The 15,356-nt window shown below is 41.2% G+C and overlaps 1 protein-coding gene across 1 annotated transcript in view; it reads left to right on the top strand.

The window, feature by feature from the left end:
- The window catches only part of SORD (sorbitol dehydrogenase), a 65,227-nt gene that overhangs the window by 40,419 nt on the left and 9,452 nt on the right, over nucleotides 1-15,356 (top strand). Inside the window, exons 4-6 of the mRNA XM_044665074.1 lie at nucleotides 1,024-1,183; nucleotides 13,307-13,425; nucleotides 14,933-14,998. Coding sequence (XP_044521009.1) covers nucleotides 1,024-1,183; nucleotides 13,307-13,425; nucleotides 14,933-14,998 — 345 coding nt within the window. The remainder of the gene's footprint in view (nucleotides 1-1,023; nucleotides 1,184-13,306; nucleotides 13,426-14,932; nucleotides 14,999-15,356) is intronic.

Raw genomic sequence — 15,356 nt, 5'->3', positions numbered from 1 at the left:
TCTCTCTCTCTCTCTCTCTCTCTCTCTCTCTCTCTCTCTCTCTCTCTCTTTCTCCCCCACCACTCTCTCCCTTCCCTCCTTTCCTCTCTTAGTACTGTGGTTCCTTCCAAGCACTCTTGGAAATAATTGTAATAATGTAATATAATGTACTCTTCCCCCTTTGTTTTATAGATGAAGAAACTGAGACCCACAGAGGTGATTTGCTTAGACAAGTCACATAACCTCTTTGGGCCTCTGTTTCCCCATATGTAAAACAAGGGTGGTGGTGGTACACTAGATGTCATTGGAGATCCCTTCTAGCTCTTGATCTATGATGCCAGTGTCACAGAAGTAGTAATTTGCAAAGCTGATTTGCAGGGCCATAATCCCAGGTTCTCTTATGACCAGTCTAGGGGGTCTTTTCATTGTTCCCCAATTTTCATGGCCTGCATATCTTAAACAAATTTATCTCTTGTTTTCAGGACAGGTAGAACATAACTCCAGGTCTCTGATATTTCCATCATTTCAGGGAGGGAGGATCACCCTGTTTTTTGAATAGGGCAGAACATTGAATCTGCCTTGATGGTGTGCCAGCTTACTGTTTCCCCCAAGTCTTGATCAGTTTGGTTCCTCTTTGTTAGTTGTCAAAAGGCATACTGACTGATCTTTATAGAAGTCAATCAAAGGGCTCCTTTTCCCATAGAAGGCGGGCAGGTCCCAAATTCACCAAGAGAGCATAAATCTGTGGCAGGATTTCTTTGGATTCCCTTGGAAACACTGGTAGATCGAACCTAATGACAGAGATGCCTCACAGTCTCCTGGGGGTGAGGGAGTCTAGGTTTTCTCATAGTGTTACTTGTTGATGAATATTCATCACTACACAACATCTGTACTTACTACTTCACCAGGGTAACAGGCCATAGACTGTCTCCTTCTGATGGCAGAGAACAAAGAATCAAGAACAAGGCCCCAGGGCCTGCATTTCATCTAGAGCTGCCACTCACTACCCTGGTGTATTTAAGGTTGCTTGTTTTCTTCTTCCAGGTGACAGGGTTGCCATTGAGCCTGGTGTTCCCCGATGTACCGATGAATATTTTAAGATCGGCAGATACAATCTCTCCCCCACCATCTTTTTCTGTGCTACGCCCCCAGACGACGGGAATCTCTGCAGGTTTTACAAGCACAACGCGGATTTCTGCTACAAGTTAGTACTACATGCATCTTAATGACTCACTGTTCCTCTACTTAGCAGAAATCTTATGGCTTGCCCTTGTTTTTTTTTTTTTTTTTGGTTTGTTTGTTTTGTTTTTGTTGGGGAGGAATAGGAGAGAGTGAAAGAAGATCATCTTTTATCATCTGTTTGGAGATTCTTTTAAGATCTCCTATGATTGTCCCTTTTCCCCTCATATTTCCCAACACAATTCCTGGCACTCTTTTGACATTCTAGTAGGATTGTCTTCGCTGCTAGCAATAAGGCAGACCTGGTCCCCCCTCCCCACAATGAACTGCTTCAGGGGAAGGTCCCCCTGGCATAATAACTTTGTTCATTGGCTAGTTTTATACATTTATCTGACTTTCCACAGCACTCTTGCTTTCAAGTAGAATATGGTGACAGAAGTCACTCACCCCCTTTTGGCAGGAATTTGATCATGGAGTGCTTTTAGTGAGAACTTGGCCATAGTTTATGTTTCGTAAACAAGGCAAGTTCCAGTGAAACTACTTGAAAAAAATTCTCATTCAAAACTTGTATTCCTCAGAGTATGAGCAGTAAGCCAAGATGTTCTAAAGCATGACTTGTATTTCAATGGAATGAAGGCATCCGTAGGGAGGATGATAAAGCAGAGTGACTGTGTTTAGGTCACTGGTTGAAAAGCCGTGCATGGGGAACTTTAAGCGTAGGAAAGGTTTTTGTTTTTTTTAATTTATTTACTACTACTATACCCACTATTATAAGAAATGTGTTGTTTAAAAACAAACAAAAAAGAAGTTTGCTCTCCTCTTCTTAGAACAGACTTTTCCAGAACCAGAAGAAATCCTAGATCTTATTCCAATCCCCTCACTTTTTAGCTGAAGAAACTGAGGCCTACTAAGGTCAGGTTGATTTACCTAGGGTCATAGAATTAATTTAGTGGACTTGGATGTGGGTCTCTGAATTGCCAGAATAGTAATCATATATTTTATTTAGACTCTTACCTTCCATCTTAGAATTAATACTAAGTTTTGGTCCCAAGGCAGAAGAGAAGTAAGAGCTAGTCAATTAGTTAAGTGACTTGCCCAGGGTCACACAGCTAGGAAGTGTCTGAGGTCACATTTGAACCCAGGACCTCTGGTCTCTAGGCCTGGTTCTCAATCCACCCAGCCACCCAGCTGCCCTGGCAGTAGTCATATTTAGTGCCAGTACTGGTTCTTTACTAAGCTTTCCATCTTTCCAAGGCTCCATCCTCATTTAGATGAGGCTTGTGTGTGGAATTCATCCCTAGACAAGAGTAACTTGCCACTGGCCCTTTGAAAGCCATTTGTTCCAGGTCTGAAATTCCCCAGTTCTCTGATTCCAGTGCTAACCACATGTGCTACAGTCCCTTGTAGACCTGAATTTGAGTGCCCTGTTGGGTAGTCTTTAAATCAGTGGTTCCCAAACTTTTTTGGCCTACCACCCCCTTTCCAGAAAAAAAATATTACTTAGCCCCCTTGAGATTAATTTTTTAAAATTTTAATAGCAATTAATAGTAAAGATAAATGCACCTGTGGCCATCACCGCCTCCCTGGATCGCTGCAGCACCCACCAGGGGGTGGTAGTGCCCACTTTGGGAATCACTGATCTAAAGCCACAAATCTCTTTACATGCTTAAATTAACAACTTAACCTTGTCTAGAAGAAACTCAAGTTATATTTGCAGAGACCATGGAATGTAAGTGGAATGTCTGCTGGTGTCAAGAGGCCCCTAAATAAGTAGGGGCAGCTTCTTGCAGCTTCTTTTTTTTCTGGACATTGTTCAAATCTAGTCTCAAAAGAGAGGACATTGTTTATAGCAGTGAATAGCTACTGATATGGATGGCAGAGACATTGCTGTTTGAACCAGAGAAGACAGGGTAACAAGGCAGCACAGTGAATAGAGAGCCAGGCTTAGAGTCAGGATGACCTGAGTTCAAAATAGACACTTTCTAGCTGTGTGACCCTGGGAAAGTCACTTAACCCCTATTGCCTAGCCCTTGCTTTTCTGTCTTAGAGTTGTTAGTAGGACAGAAAGTAAGGATTATTTTTTAAAAAGAGAGAGACAGAGACAGAAAGACAGAGAGACAGAGAGACAGAGAGAGAGAGAGAGAGAGAGAGAGAGAGAGAGACAGAGACAGAGACAGAGACAGAGACAGAGACAGAGACAGAGACAGAGACAGAGACAGAGACAGAGACAGAGACAGAGAGACAGAGAGAGACAGAGAGACAGAGAGACAGAGAGAGACAGAGGCAGAGAGAGAGACACAGAGAGACACAGAGAGAGAGAGACAGACAGACAGACAGAGACAGACAGAGACAGAGACAGAGAGAGTACCAGAGAAAATCCTTTCCTTGGTACTCCCACTCTAGAGATGTAATATGGACAAATAGAATGATCGGTAGACCAAGAATTAGGAGCATTGGACAAATGAATGAATGTCTCTGAACCTCAGCTCTCTCTATTGTAAAATGGAGACTTTTAGACCTGCACAGCCTACTTAGAATCATAGATTCATAAGATGCTGCATGGTACAGCAGTGGTGTACCTGGAGTTGGCAGTGCTGGCCCTGGAGTTAGGAGAGACCTGTTTGTTTTCAGTTATTAAAATTAAAAAAAAACAAAACAAAACCAAACAACCTTACTTTTTGTCCTAACAGTTCTAAGATAGAAGGTAAGGACTAGGTAAACAGGGTTAAATGACTTAAGTGTCTAAGTCCAGATTTAAACCGTTTAAATACTTAAATCAATAACTTAACCTTCTCTAGAAGAAATTAAGTTATGTGCAGAGACCATGGAACATAAGAACCAACTCCAGATCTGGTGCTTTATCCACTGAACCACTTAGCCGCCCATATGGCCAGGTTTCAAATCCTGCCTTCAACCCTTCCTAGCTTTTTGTTCGTGAGTAAGTTTCTTGGCCTCTCTGAATCTTAGTTTCCTCACCAGTAAATTAGGGATAATAATATCATAGGGCCTACTTCATAGAACAAATGACTTCATAGAACTTCATAGAATAAAATGAAATATTCTGTGTAAAACAAAGTTAAAGCTCTAGAAATGTCAGCTTGTTGTGCATGTTTGTGTGGGAATTATGTAGTGTTTGTGGGATGTGTGTATGGTGTGTGTGTGTGATATGTGGTACATGTGATATTTGGGTGGTATGCGTATATGTGTTGTGAGTGGTCTTCGTGTGGCATATGTAGTGTTTGTGGTGTGTGTGTGTGTGTGTGTGTGTGTGTGTGTGTGTGTGTGTGTAATTGGAACTCTTTCTCCTAATTCATTGGTCAGAACCACTTAGAGTACCCTGAGGATATGTACATTGCAAGCCCAGGATGGAGGCAGAGCTGGAAGCCTGGGCTTCCTAACTCCAAGACTGGATCTCGATCCCCTCTCCAAAGCTGGCTCTCTGCCAACCCACACTTGCCCCCTAATAAGAGTCATTCTTGCAGTTGGACTTATTAAATTCATTCAGTGCCTGGGATGGGGAAGACACTATACCAGGTGACAAGGCTACATGGGCAAAATAAAAATAATCTCTGCCATCAAAGAGTTTCCATTTGACTGGGTAGATGCAGCACATACACCTAAAAGTGCATGCAAGGTCATTGAAAGGGGAAGAGAGCACTAACAGCTGAGGGGATTGGGCAGCTGAGCCTGGTGGGCCCTGGCAGAAATTTGGCTTGGGACACAGCTTGTGCAAAAATCACAGAAGTGAGTGGTGGGATTTTGAGTATGAGGAAAAGCTGATGGTGGGGTTTAGCTGTAACATAAAACAGTCAAGAAGAGTTCTACAATAAAGCTAGAAAGATATGTTGAAGCCAGATTGTTGGATGGATGCCTTTATCACAGGGTTGAGGAGTTTGCATTTTATCCTAGGGGCAATAGGGAGTCATTGAAAGTGTTTGAGGAGTAGTTCATGGACATGGTCAGACCACCACATTATTCAGAAGGTTGTTTTAGCAGTTTTGTGGAGGATGGACTAGAGGGAAGAAACTGGAAGCAAGGAGACCAATCGATAAGTAATTGCAGTAGCTTAGACAAGAGATGATAGGGGCTCCAACTCCAGTGTTGACTATATTTGTGGTAGAAGATAGATTTGGGAGATGTTGTTAAGACTCAGTGATTAGATATAGGCTTTAAAGGGGAGAAAGGAGATGAGGATGAATGTGAGACTATGCATTTGACTGGAAGAATTAACTCTAGAGCTAATAGGAACTTTAGAGTTTAAGTAGTCCAACTCCCTCATTTTACAAATGAGGAGGAAAGCTGAGGAAAATGTGACAGAGTCAACCAGAGATGAATAAAAGGTTGCTATCCTAGCAGTGAGCATCTGGTAGGCACGATTGTGTAACTTCTTCCTCTGGAGTTCAGCACCAGGACAAGAAAAGGCAGATGGCAGAGGTCGTCCAGGACTGAGGATTAGTAGGGAGTAAATGGACAGGGAGGTGGCCCAGTGGATAAAATGCCAGGTCTGGAGTTGGGAAGACATCTCCATGAGTTCAGATCTGGCCTCAGCCACTTACTAGCTGTTTGCCCCTGGGCAAGTCACTTAACCCAGCCAGCCTTAGTTTCTTCATCTATAAAATGAACTGGAGAAGGAAATGACAAATCACTAGTATTTTTGTCAAGAAAACTTCAGATGGGTCACAAAGACTTGGATATGACTGAAAAATAGCACCAACAAAAAGGAGGGAATAGCAGCAAGCCAAAGAGGCAGGAGAGTCCAGAGAGGAGGGCAGTGCAAAACTTTGGATTCAGAAGATCAGGGTTCAAGTTCCAGTCCTGCTAGCTATGGGACCTCAAGCAACTCACAAAGTCTTTATGCCTCTGGTTCCTCAACTATGAAATAGGGCAGATACAAAGCTGGAATTAGCTCATCTAATTGGAGCACTGCATAAGTTTAATAACATGACTATGAAAGTTTGATGGAGTTCAGTAAGCCTTTAATTAATTGCCTATTGTCTACTGGTTTCAGTGAACCTATGTCAAGATGCATTTATCTAGGGAGAGTCAAGTGGTTCAGTGGATAGAGACTCTTGCTAGGCCTGGAGCTAGAAGGTCCTGGGTTCAAATCTGACCTCAGATACTTTCAAGCTGTGTCACCCTGGGTAAGTCACTTAACACCAATTGCCTAGTCTTTATCGCTTTTCTTTCTTGGAATCAATACTAAGGTAGAAGGTAAGGGTTTAAAGGAAAAAAAAGCATTTTTGTCATTTGTAATAAGGGCACTGGGATGGATTGGGGAGATACAAAGCAGCTCTACTCCCCCTGCCAAATGCATTCTCTGTTCTCAAGGAGCTCACAGTCTAATGGGGGAAGAGCAATGTACCAGCAGTTATTTACAGCTATCTATGTGTATGTGACCCTTGGCAAGTCACTTAACCCGTTTCCTCTATTTGCCTAACTTGTGTCTTTCTTTCTTAGAGTTTTTTTTAACCCTTAACTTCTGTGTATTGGCTCCTAGGTGGAAGAGTGGTAAGGGTGGGCAATGGGGGTCAAGTGACTTGCCCAGGGTCACACGGCTGGGAGGTATCTGAGGTCGGATTTGAACCTAGGACCTACCTCCCGTCTCTAGGCCTGACTCTCAGTCCACTGAGCCACCCAGCTGCCCCCTTCTTAGAGTTTTTACTAGGACAGAAAGTAAGGATTTTTAAAAACCCAGCTATTTACAAACAGAAGATATATAGGACAAATTGAAAGGAAATTAGGATCTGATCATTTACTTCTTGTTGTTAAGTCATTTTTTAGTCATGTATGACTCTCCATGACTTCATTTAGGGTTTTCTTGGCAGAGATATCAGAATAGTTTGCCATTTCCTTCTCCAGCTCATTTGACAGATGAGGAAACTGAGGCAAACACTTAACAGGGTTAAGTGATTTGCCTAGGGCTTTCTAGCTCTGAGGCCAGATTTGAACTCATTAATTTGAGTCTTCCTGACTCCAGCCCAGCACTCTATCCATGGTGCCACCAGGATGTTTATTGAATTGAATGAAATCAACTAATAATAAAGATAAATTATTGCAAAATGAAGGCAAAAAGAGGACAGAAGATAGTTGAACTAATCACAAGCCCCAAGAGAACAAAAAGTAAGAGGAGACCAGGGATGATGAACTGGGAGAACAGAGAGATGTTTGCAGGCATCAAAGAAGAGGAAGAAGAGGCTTAGAGGAGATGGAAGGGAAGCAGGAAAGAATGGGAGTTTAGGGTTGGAAAGAAGAACTTCATAGCTTCAGGTCGTGGATGTAGCATAGTTAGAGCAATCTCTTAAAGAATAAAAAGTGTGTATGTGAGGGAGGAGGGGGATTAAGGTCAGTAAAACTAAGCAACATCTGGGGGAAAAAGAAGGCCAATGCATGCAATGTTCTACAGTCCCACAAAGGAGCTGAAGGAAGAGATTAAAGCATTGTTTTTTCTTTTTATTTTTTATGAAGATTTTTTTTTTTACCAATTACATGTAATAAGTTTTCTGAAGTCAAACGATTCAAATTGTCTCCTTCCCTTCCTTCCCCCTTCCCAGAGCTAGCAGGCAATTTGATCCCGGGTATATATGTATTATCAAGCATTATTATTTTTTAAAAAATAGTTCCATAACCTTCCCTCTCTCCCTTTCTTTTCTTAGGAGGGAGTCTTTCTAATTCCCCTTTGCTAATGCAGAAAGAGCAATGATCTGGAAATTTCAGAGGTATCTGTGAGAGTAATCTGACTAAATTGTAAACTGGGAGCCCAGGTCTAGCCCAGTAAGCAAGAGGGACCTGTTCCACAGGGAGGTGCTGCTTGGGTCATGACAGTGATGTTTCTTGGAGTGCTTCCATCCTCTCAGGAGGCTACCTGGCTTCTCTTGTGCACTATTAACCCAGACACAGTCTTATTAGTGCTACCCACTTTTGAGTTTTTGCTTCCTTCTTCCCCTTCCCTGCTGCTTTCTTAATCATTCTGATCTCTTCTGGCCCTATTTCCTGAGCCCTCTTGAGGACACCATCAGGTTGTTCCATTCGTACGACTTGGCGACGCTCAGTGTTTCTAGACTCATAGAATGTTAGAGATGGAAAGGAAATTAGAACGTAGAATGTTTAAAAGCAGAAAAGGATCTTAGAATACAGAATGTTAAAATGGAGAACATAAAATGCCCCAGTTTTAGAAAGGACCTCGGGGCATAGAATGCTGGAACATAAAACACAATAATAATAATAATACTAGCCCACATTTCTAGAAGGATTTACAATTGACAGTGTGATTTCCTCATACCATCACTGTAAGGTAGATACTATTGTCTTGGGGCAGCTAGGTTGTACAGTGGATAGAGCGCCAGGCCTGGAATCTGGATGGCTGTGGTCCAAATCTGGCCTCAGACACTTCTTAGCTGTGTGACCCAGGTCAAGTCACTTAAACCTTTGCCATTGTTCTGTCTTAGAATTGTTGCTCAGAAAAAAAGGTAAGGGTTTAAAAAAAAACAACAACAAATGCTATTGTCTCCATTTTAAAGATAAAGAAAGCTGAGACTCAAAGAGATTGTATGAATGACAAGATGGGGACTTAAACTCAGATCTCCTAGTTCTCAGCCCGGCACATAAAATATTAGATCTAGAAGAGACCCTGTTGGTCTATTGTTCTCCCTTGACTAATGAGAAAACCAAAGACCCATAAGGGATCTGCTTAAATGACAGCTCATTAGAGGCAGAATGAGATTTGAACCCAGGTCTCTTGATTTTCAGTCTATGGCTTTTTCCATATTGTGAAAAATATTTTCCATGAGCTCTCCCATATTGTGTTTATCTGTGCTGAAGTATACATTTAAGAAAAGACCTGTTTGAGCAAAAGAGAAACTAATCAGAATGCCATATTTCTTATGTAATCTTCATGCTGCTCCCCAACCCCCCAAAAACACACACACCTCCTTTCCCTTGATATTTTAATTTTCTTGTCAGAGTAGGAGGAATTATAAGAGTATTTCAAACTTAACCTGTGGTCACCTAACTTAGAATGGAAAAAAGCCTTCTGTATTGGTCTCTTTGCTGTTCCGCAAACAAGACAGTCTTTTACTCTGCTCTGGCCATTTTCTTTTGTCCCCCACAAATGGAGTGCACTCTCCATCTCCCACCTCCAGATTTCCTTGGCTTCCTTCAAGACCCAGCTAAAACATTACCTTTTCATGGACCCTTTCCTGATTCCCCCTAGTTCTAATACCTTGCCTCTGTTGGTTATTTCCAATTTATCTTCTATATAGCTTCATATATTTTATATGTAACATCTTATAGTTGTTTGCATATTGTCTTCTCCAGTAGATTGTGAATTCCTTTAGAGTGGAGACTCTCTCGTTTACATTTCTTTATGTTAGTGCCTAGCAGAAGTACCTGGCGCATAGTAGGCATACAGTTCACATTTATTGAATGACTGACTGTGCAAAGCTCCCTTTCTTAAGTGTCAGTTTGGATGTGCTTATGTGTTTGAGAGGGAGAAAAGGATAAATTGATTTTCTAGGTAATGGGACAGTCCATGGGTGGATTTTTTAAAAATAGTTTGGATTGTCTCCTCTGAATTCTGGATTGAGACTTTCAAGTATCCTTGGTCCAGGGAAGCATGATGAATCTAATCCAGCCAAACAAAATTTTATTAAGTGCATACTTTGTGCAAGAAACAGTGTCAATTCTCATCAATAACACTACCATACCAACAGAAATTAAATGATGATCTCAGTAGATGCAGAAAAAGCCTTTGACAAAATCCAACCCATTCCTTACAAAAATATTAGAATACACTGAAAAGTGACAGAGGGTATGTATCTAAAACCATCAGCAAACATTATCTATAATGAGGTTTATCTAGAACCCTTCCCAGTGTAAGAAATAAAATTAATATAGAGTGATAAAATTAAAAATATCATGGTTTTATTAGGGTTTATTGAAAACCATTTAGAAAAATGAAGCTACATGCCTGTTGAGTTATTTTAAAGGGACCCACCATTACCTGTTCCTCCCATCCTCACTCCTGCTCCACAATCACAAAAGAGAGAAAGTACCAACCCAGGCACTCACTGTTTAACCTTCTGTTTACATTATTAGGTAATTTCCTATGCCATTTACGTAAGCCAGGATTCATGGGAAATGTAATTTGAAAAGAACCCTAAATGTCCACAGGAAAGTTAGATCAGGGACCTCAAAATTAGTTCAAGGACCCCCAAATTTCCAATATCACACCAGTAAGATTGGAGTGAAACAAATATGCCCATTATTATCACTACTATTTGCTACTGTACCAGAAACATTAGCTTTAGCAATAAGAGCAGGAAAAGAAATTGAAGGAATTAGAATAATAGGCAATGAGGAAACAAAACTATCACTCTTTGTAGCAGATGGTAAAGAAATAGTATCAACCATTCATTGCTGATCAAGAACCAAAACTAGTTAAGACAAGGAGGGAGGGGGACAGCTAGGTGGATCAGTGGATTGAGAGTCAGACCTGGTCCTGGGTTCAAACCTGGCCTCAGATACTTTGAGGCTAATGTGACCCTGAGCAAGTCACTTAACCCCCACTGCCTAGCCCTTAGTGCTCTTCTGCCTCAAACCAATGCTTACCATCATTTCTAAGACAGATGGTAAGAGTTTTCTTTTTTTAAATAATTTTTTTAATTTAAAAAGGAGGGAGAAAGATAAATGAATAAAAAAGAGGGAAGGAGAGAGAAAAACAGCAACAAATGGTGATTTATAATAATAGCCCAAATTTAGATAGCACTTGGCAGTTTACAGAGTGCTTACCATATGTTCCCCTGCTTGATCATCACAATAATACTGTGGGATAGGGAGTACAAATACGATTATTGCTGATTTACAGATCAGAAAAGAGAAGCTCAAGTGTTTGGAACAAGCTCATTTGGTTGGTTAGGGAGAGAGCAGAAAATAGAGCCCTCTGCCTCCAGACTTACACCTCTCCTCTCTCTCTAGCCCAGCAATCGGTAGGCAGCCATTTTTGGCATGATGCTTCCTTTGTCTGCCTTGGCTAGGCTGTAGTACATAGGAATTTATGCTACTCTCTTCTATCTCCAGCTTGGAAAGTGATTGTTCCTGACAGCCATGGCTGTCTCTTTCAAAATTGGGGAAAACAAAAAAAAAGAAAAAATGGCAGAATTTGATGACTGGCCAAATCACTGCGTTTGAGTTTTCTTCTCAAATTCAAATGAGATAATATTTTTGAATCATTCAGCACAGTGCCTGGCACATAGTAGGTGCTTAATAAATGTTTATCAGCTTTTTTTCTGGGCCATACATGTATTATCATGCAAAACACACTTCCACACGTAAGGGTGGATATTAAACTTTATCCAAAATCCCTTACTATGTTGTTGATAAAAGCAATCTGACTGCTTTTAAGTTGAGATAAAATATGGAGTAGTTAAATTCTGGCAAATGACCAAAACTCTTTGGAGACAGATTACAAAAACACAAACCTTATTTAATATATTAAGGTTTAAAGAAGGAAAGATAGCAAATGGGTTCGAGGTAGAGGGTTCCCTAAAATCTATTTGGGGTACTAAACTTTTTCCCACTCCCTTTTCAGCTACAAAACTCATCTTTATGTCTCGAGTACCCTCGAAACCTTCCTATTTCTCCCTATACTATCTTAAATTCCAGTATCTATCTTATCTAAACCTATGTCCAAAATCCTTATTTAATCAAAACATATACGGCCTCCAAGGTTAGGCTGGGTAGGCCAAGAATGGCTCTTGACCAGCTTGGACCAACAGTCTGTCTTCACTCTGCCAGATTCACAGAGACAAAAACGATCCTCTTGTTTCTTCTCAGTTAGCAATAGCTCTCCGTCCATAGCCAGTCACCAAACTTTGATCCTGCTATTCCCAAAATGACACAGGGAACACCAAGGAGCTCAAGGGGCTAGCAACCTCTCTGACCAAGCTCCAGAGCGAGAGAGCCCAGAGGAGTGGCAATTGGTTAAAAAAAAACAAAAACACCCACTTCAACATTCCACAGAATTCCAAGCCCCTTCACTGCTCTCCAAGTTCCAAGCCAAGCCTGAGGCAGCTTTTCAGAATTTTCTCATGTTCTCACTTATAAGTTTTGCATAACTTACTGAACAAAACCCAGAATCTGTTCTTATCCTAATACACATCAGTCATTGTTGTGAGAGCATACTCATAGAAAACCAAAACCCCCCAAATAAAACCATAAATACACTGATATGAAAAATAGTAAGCTTTGATCCACATCCACCCAACTCCAACAGCTCTTTCTCTGGAGATAGAGAGCCCTTTTTGTCAAAAGCCCTTCAGAAAACTATCCCAGATCATTGTATTGTTGAGAGTAGCCAAGTTTTCGCAGTTGATCATCATACCGTATTGCTAGTACAGTGTTCTCCCGGTTTTGTCAATTAATTTTTCAATTGATGCCAATGTAGTAAGAAACTGGCTGAAACTTTTATTTTTTGAATCCTTTCTTTCTGTATTAGTAACAGCTCTTAAGACAAGTAGGGCAAGGGCTAGGCAAGAGGGATTAAGTGACTTGCCCAGGCTCACACAGCTAGGCAATGTCTGAAGTCAGATTTGAACTCACATCCTCCAAACTCCAGGCTGGCCTTCTATCCGCTGGGCCATCTAGCTGCCCCTGAAACTGCTTGAAAATTAAAAGGAAAAGAAAGCCTAAATATAAAGACTTGAACCCAAAATGATTGAATACTTTCTTCTGGGAATTTATAGTCTAAGGAAAAGATAATTTTACACGTGGAGAGAGGCATCTCACCCACACGCAAGAGTTGGGTTGGCAGCAGAGCTTAGGTGCTTATCCTAGTCTGTTTTTTACTCTAAAGGAAATAGTATAATGGATTTGGGATGGGAAAAGACACCATCTTTTCACCTCTCTTATGGCTGAGGTATTTCACGTGATCAAATCCAGAGTAATCATACCCTTGTGAATGTTATGTATGGGGTTGAACTGCCAGAAAATGGCTAGCTTCCTGCTTTTGACTTATCTCATTTACTTTTATCTGTGTTTTCAACAAAAGACAAATAAAATATACCATTCCCAGGGTGATTGCAGCTGGTTTTTATCTGTGGAAGAGGAGATGCTGTTCTTGAGCTCTAAGCATTTGTGTCTTGTGGTCCCACAGACTCCCTCAAAATGTCACATTTGAGGAAGGAGCCCTTATCGAGCCACTCTCTGTGGGGATCCATGCCTGTCGGAGAGGGGGAGTCACTCTGGGAAGCAAGGTCCTTGTGTGCGGAGCTGGTATGTAATAGACTTGGTCCTAATTCCTATTATATACTACCTTCACCCCCAGCTTAAAGTATGGACACTCTTCCCACCCAGCTTTGGAGCTGTGACTGGTTCTGGTTTGGTTCTTGGTAGAACTTGAGCATTAGGAGGTGGAGATGGGGAAAGGGCACATTGAGAAGGAAGAATGGAATCTTTCTAAAGAGATGGGGCAACTATGTGGCTCAATGGATAGAGAACCAGGCCTGGCCTGGAGATGAGAGGTCCTGGGTCAGATGCTTCCTGGATGAATGTCCCTGGGCAAGTAACTTGATCCCCATTGCCTGGCCCTTGTTGCTATTCTGCCTTGGAACCAATACTTAGTATTGATTCTAAGGTGGAAGTTAAGGGTTTTGAAAAGAGACAAAGAGACAGACAGACAGACAGACAACTGGTCCTAGGCAAAATTGCAATTAAGTAAATGTAATCTGTCTCTGATGTTCTTCTACCTGACCTTTCCTAAACCCTTCATCTCCTTTCAGAAGCTCTTTCTATTTCTACATGCCTGGTGCTTCCATATTGCCTCTGGCTTCCCAGAGATCTCCTTTGTAGTATCCTGTTAGCTCTGAAATGAGTCCCACTCAACTCCTTTCCATCAAAACTTAACAGTCCTATGGGCCATTCTTTTAGGACTTTGCTCTCTGCTAGGTATAAGTGGGTGGTAATAAGTCAACATAATAATCTAATAAACTAATCCCTGATAAGGTGTTAACTACCTAATATGTTACCATTTTACTCAGTTATAAGATATATTTTAAAATCCCATAAGGAGAGATGCCATGCTGAGAATTTTAAGCATTTGGTAGGCTGGTTGGAGAAATATTTTTGAATTCTAGGTAGCTAACTAAGGGTGTGGTTCTAAGACCATAGCAAGCCAAGGAAACTCAGATGACCAGGCTACATAATGATGATATTAATAGCAATGATAATCATTTAAAATCTGATTGATTTGGTCCTCAAAGGCCCATTAGTTTATAGATCTTCTACTTAGGGAGATTTGATTGGTTCTAGAGTAGGTCCTTGAGAGTTGGTATTGGGGAATAAGGGAACATATTCTGAATGTTCTAAGATCTCTCTAAAACCATTAGAAAACTTAAGGGAGGTCCTGAACTAACCTGATCCACTCTTGAAGCCTCTTTGATCTTTGGAAATGTCTTAAGACAACCTCCATCAAGTGGTCAAAAATGTTGTATGACTTGGAACAAGGGGCCTTGGAGAGGACCTTGATTGAATCCTAGTTCTGCTTGTTACTGTCTATATGACCTTAGGTAAGTCATTTAACCTCTGGGCCTGTTTTCTTATCTTTTACATGAGAGGATTGGAATAAATGACCTCAGGTCTTGATTTTTGGCTCTAAATCCATGATCCTATGATTTCTATGAGAGATGGAAGCATGGAAAACAGCCACCTGCCCATATGAGGTGAATATTTCATATACATTCAACATTCCATTCATATCAAACTCTTTTTCTATTTTGTTTAGGACCAATTGGAATGGTCACTTTACTGGTGGCTAAAGCAATGGGCTCAGCTGAAGTGGTAATGATTGGTAAGACCTCTTTTTGTCTTTTGTCTGCCTCTCTTTCCTTAAAACACATTTGCTGGGAAGAAAGCTGTTGCCTTTGTGGGCAGTGATTATAATAGCAGATGTGTGCATGGATTAGGATGTATTCCTTGGTTTTCTCCCTGTGAGAAGGACCAGATGATAGCCAGATGAGGAAGGCTCAGGGTCAAACCTTTCCGTTTCACTGCCATGAAAGAGAGGAGTTTTGTCGAAGGTGGAAGTTCTTCCTTCTGTGGGAATCCAGGCAGGCTATGTTGCTACCTTTGCTCTAAGAAGTCCAAAGCTGGATATGACCAAGCTCTGTTTCAAGTAGTGTTAGAGCTACCCTATTAGAATGTCGGCT

This window comes from Gracilinanus agilis, chromosome 2, assembly GCF_016433145.1.
Source record: "Gracilinanus agilis isolate LMUSP501 chromosome 2, AgileGrace, whole genome shotgun sequence".
Classification (NCBI taxonomy): Eukaryota; Metazoa; Chordata; class Mammalia; order Didelphimorphia; family Didelphidae; genus Gracilinanus; species Gracilinanus agilis.
Note: the sequence above shows the minus strand (reverse complement) of the source record. Positions and strands in the feature narration are given on the sequence as shown.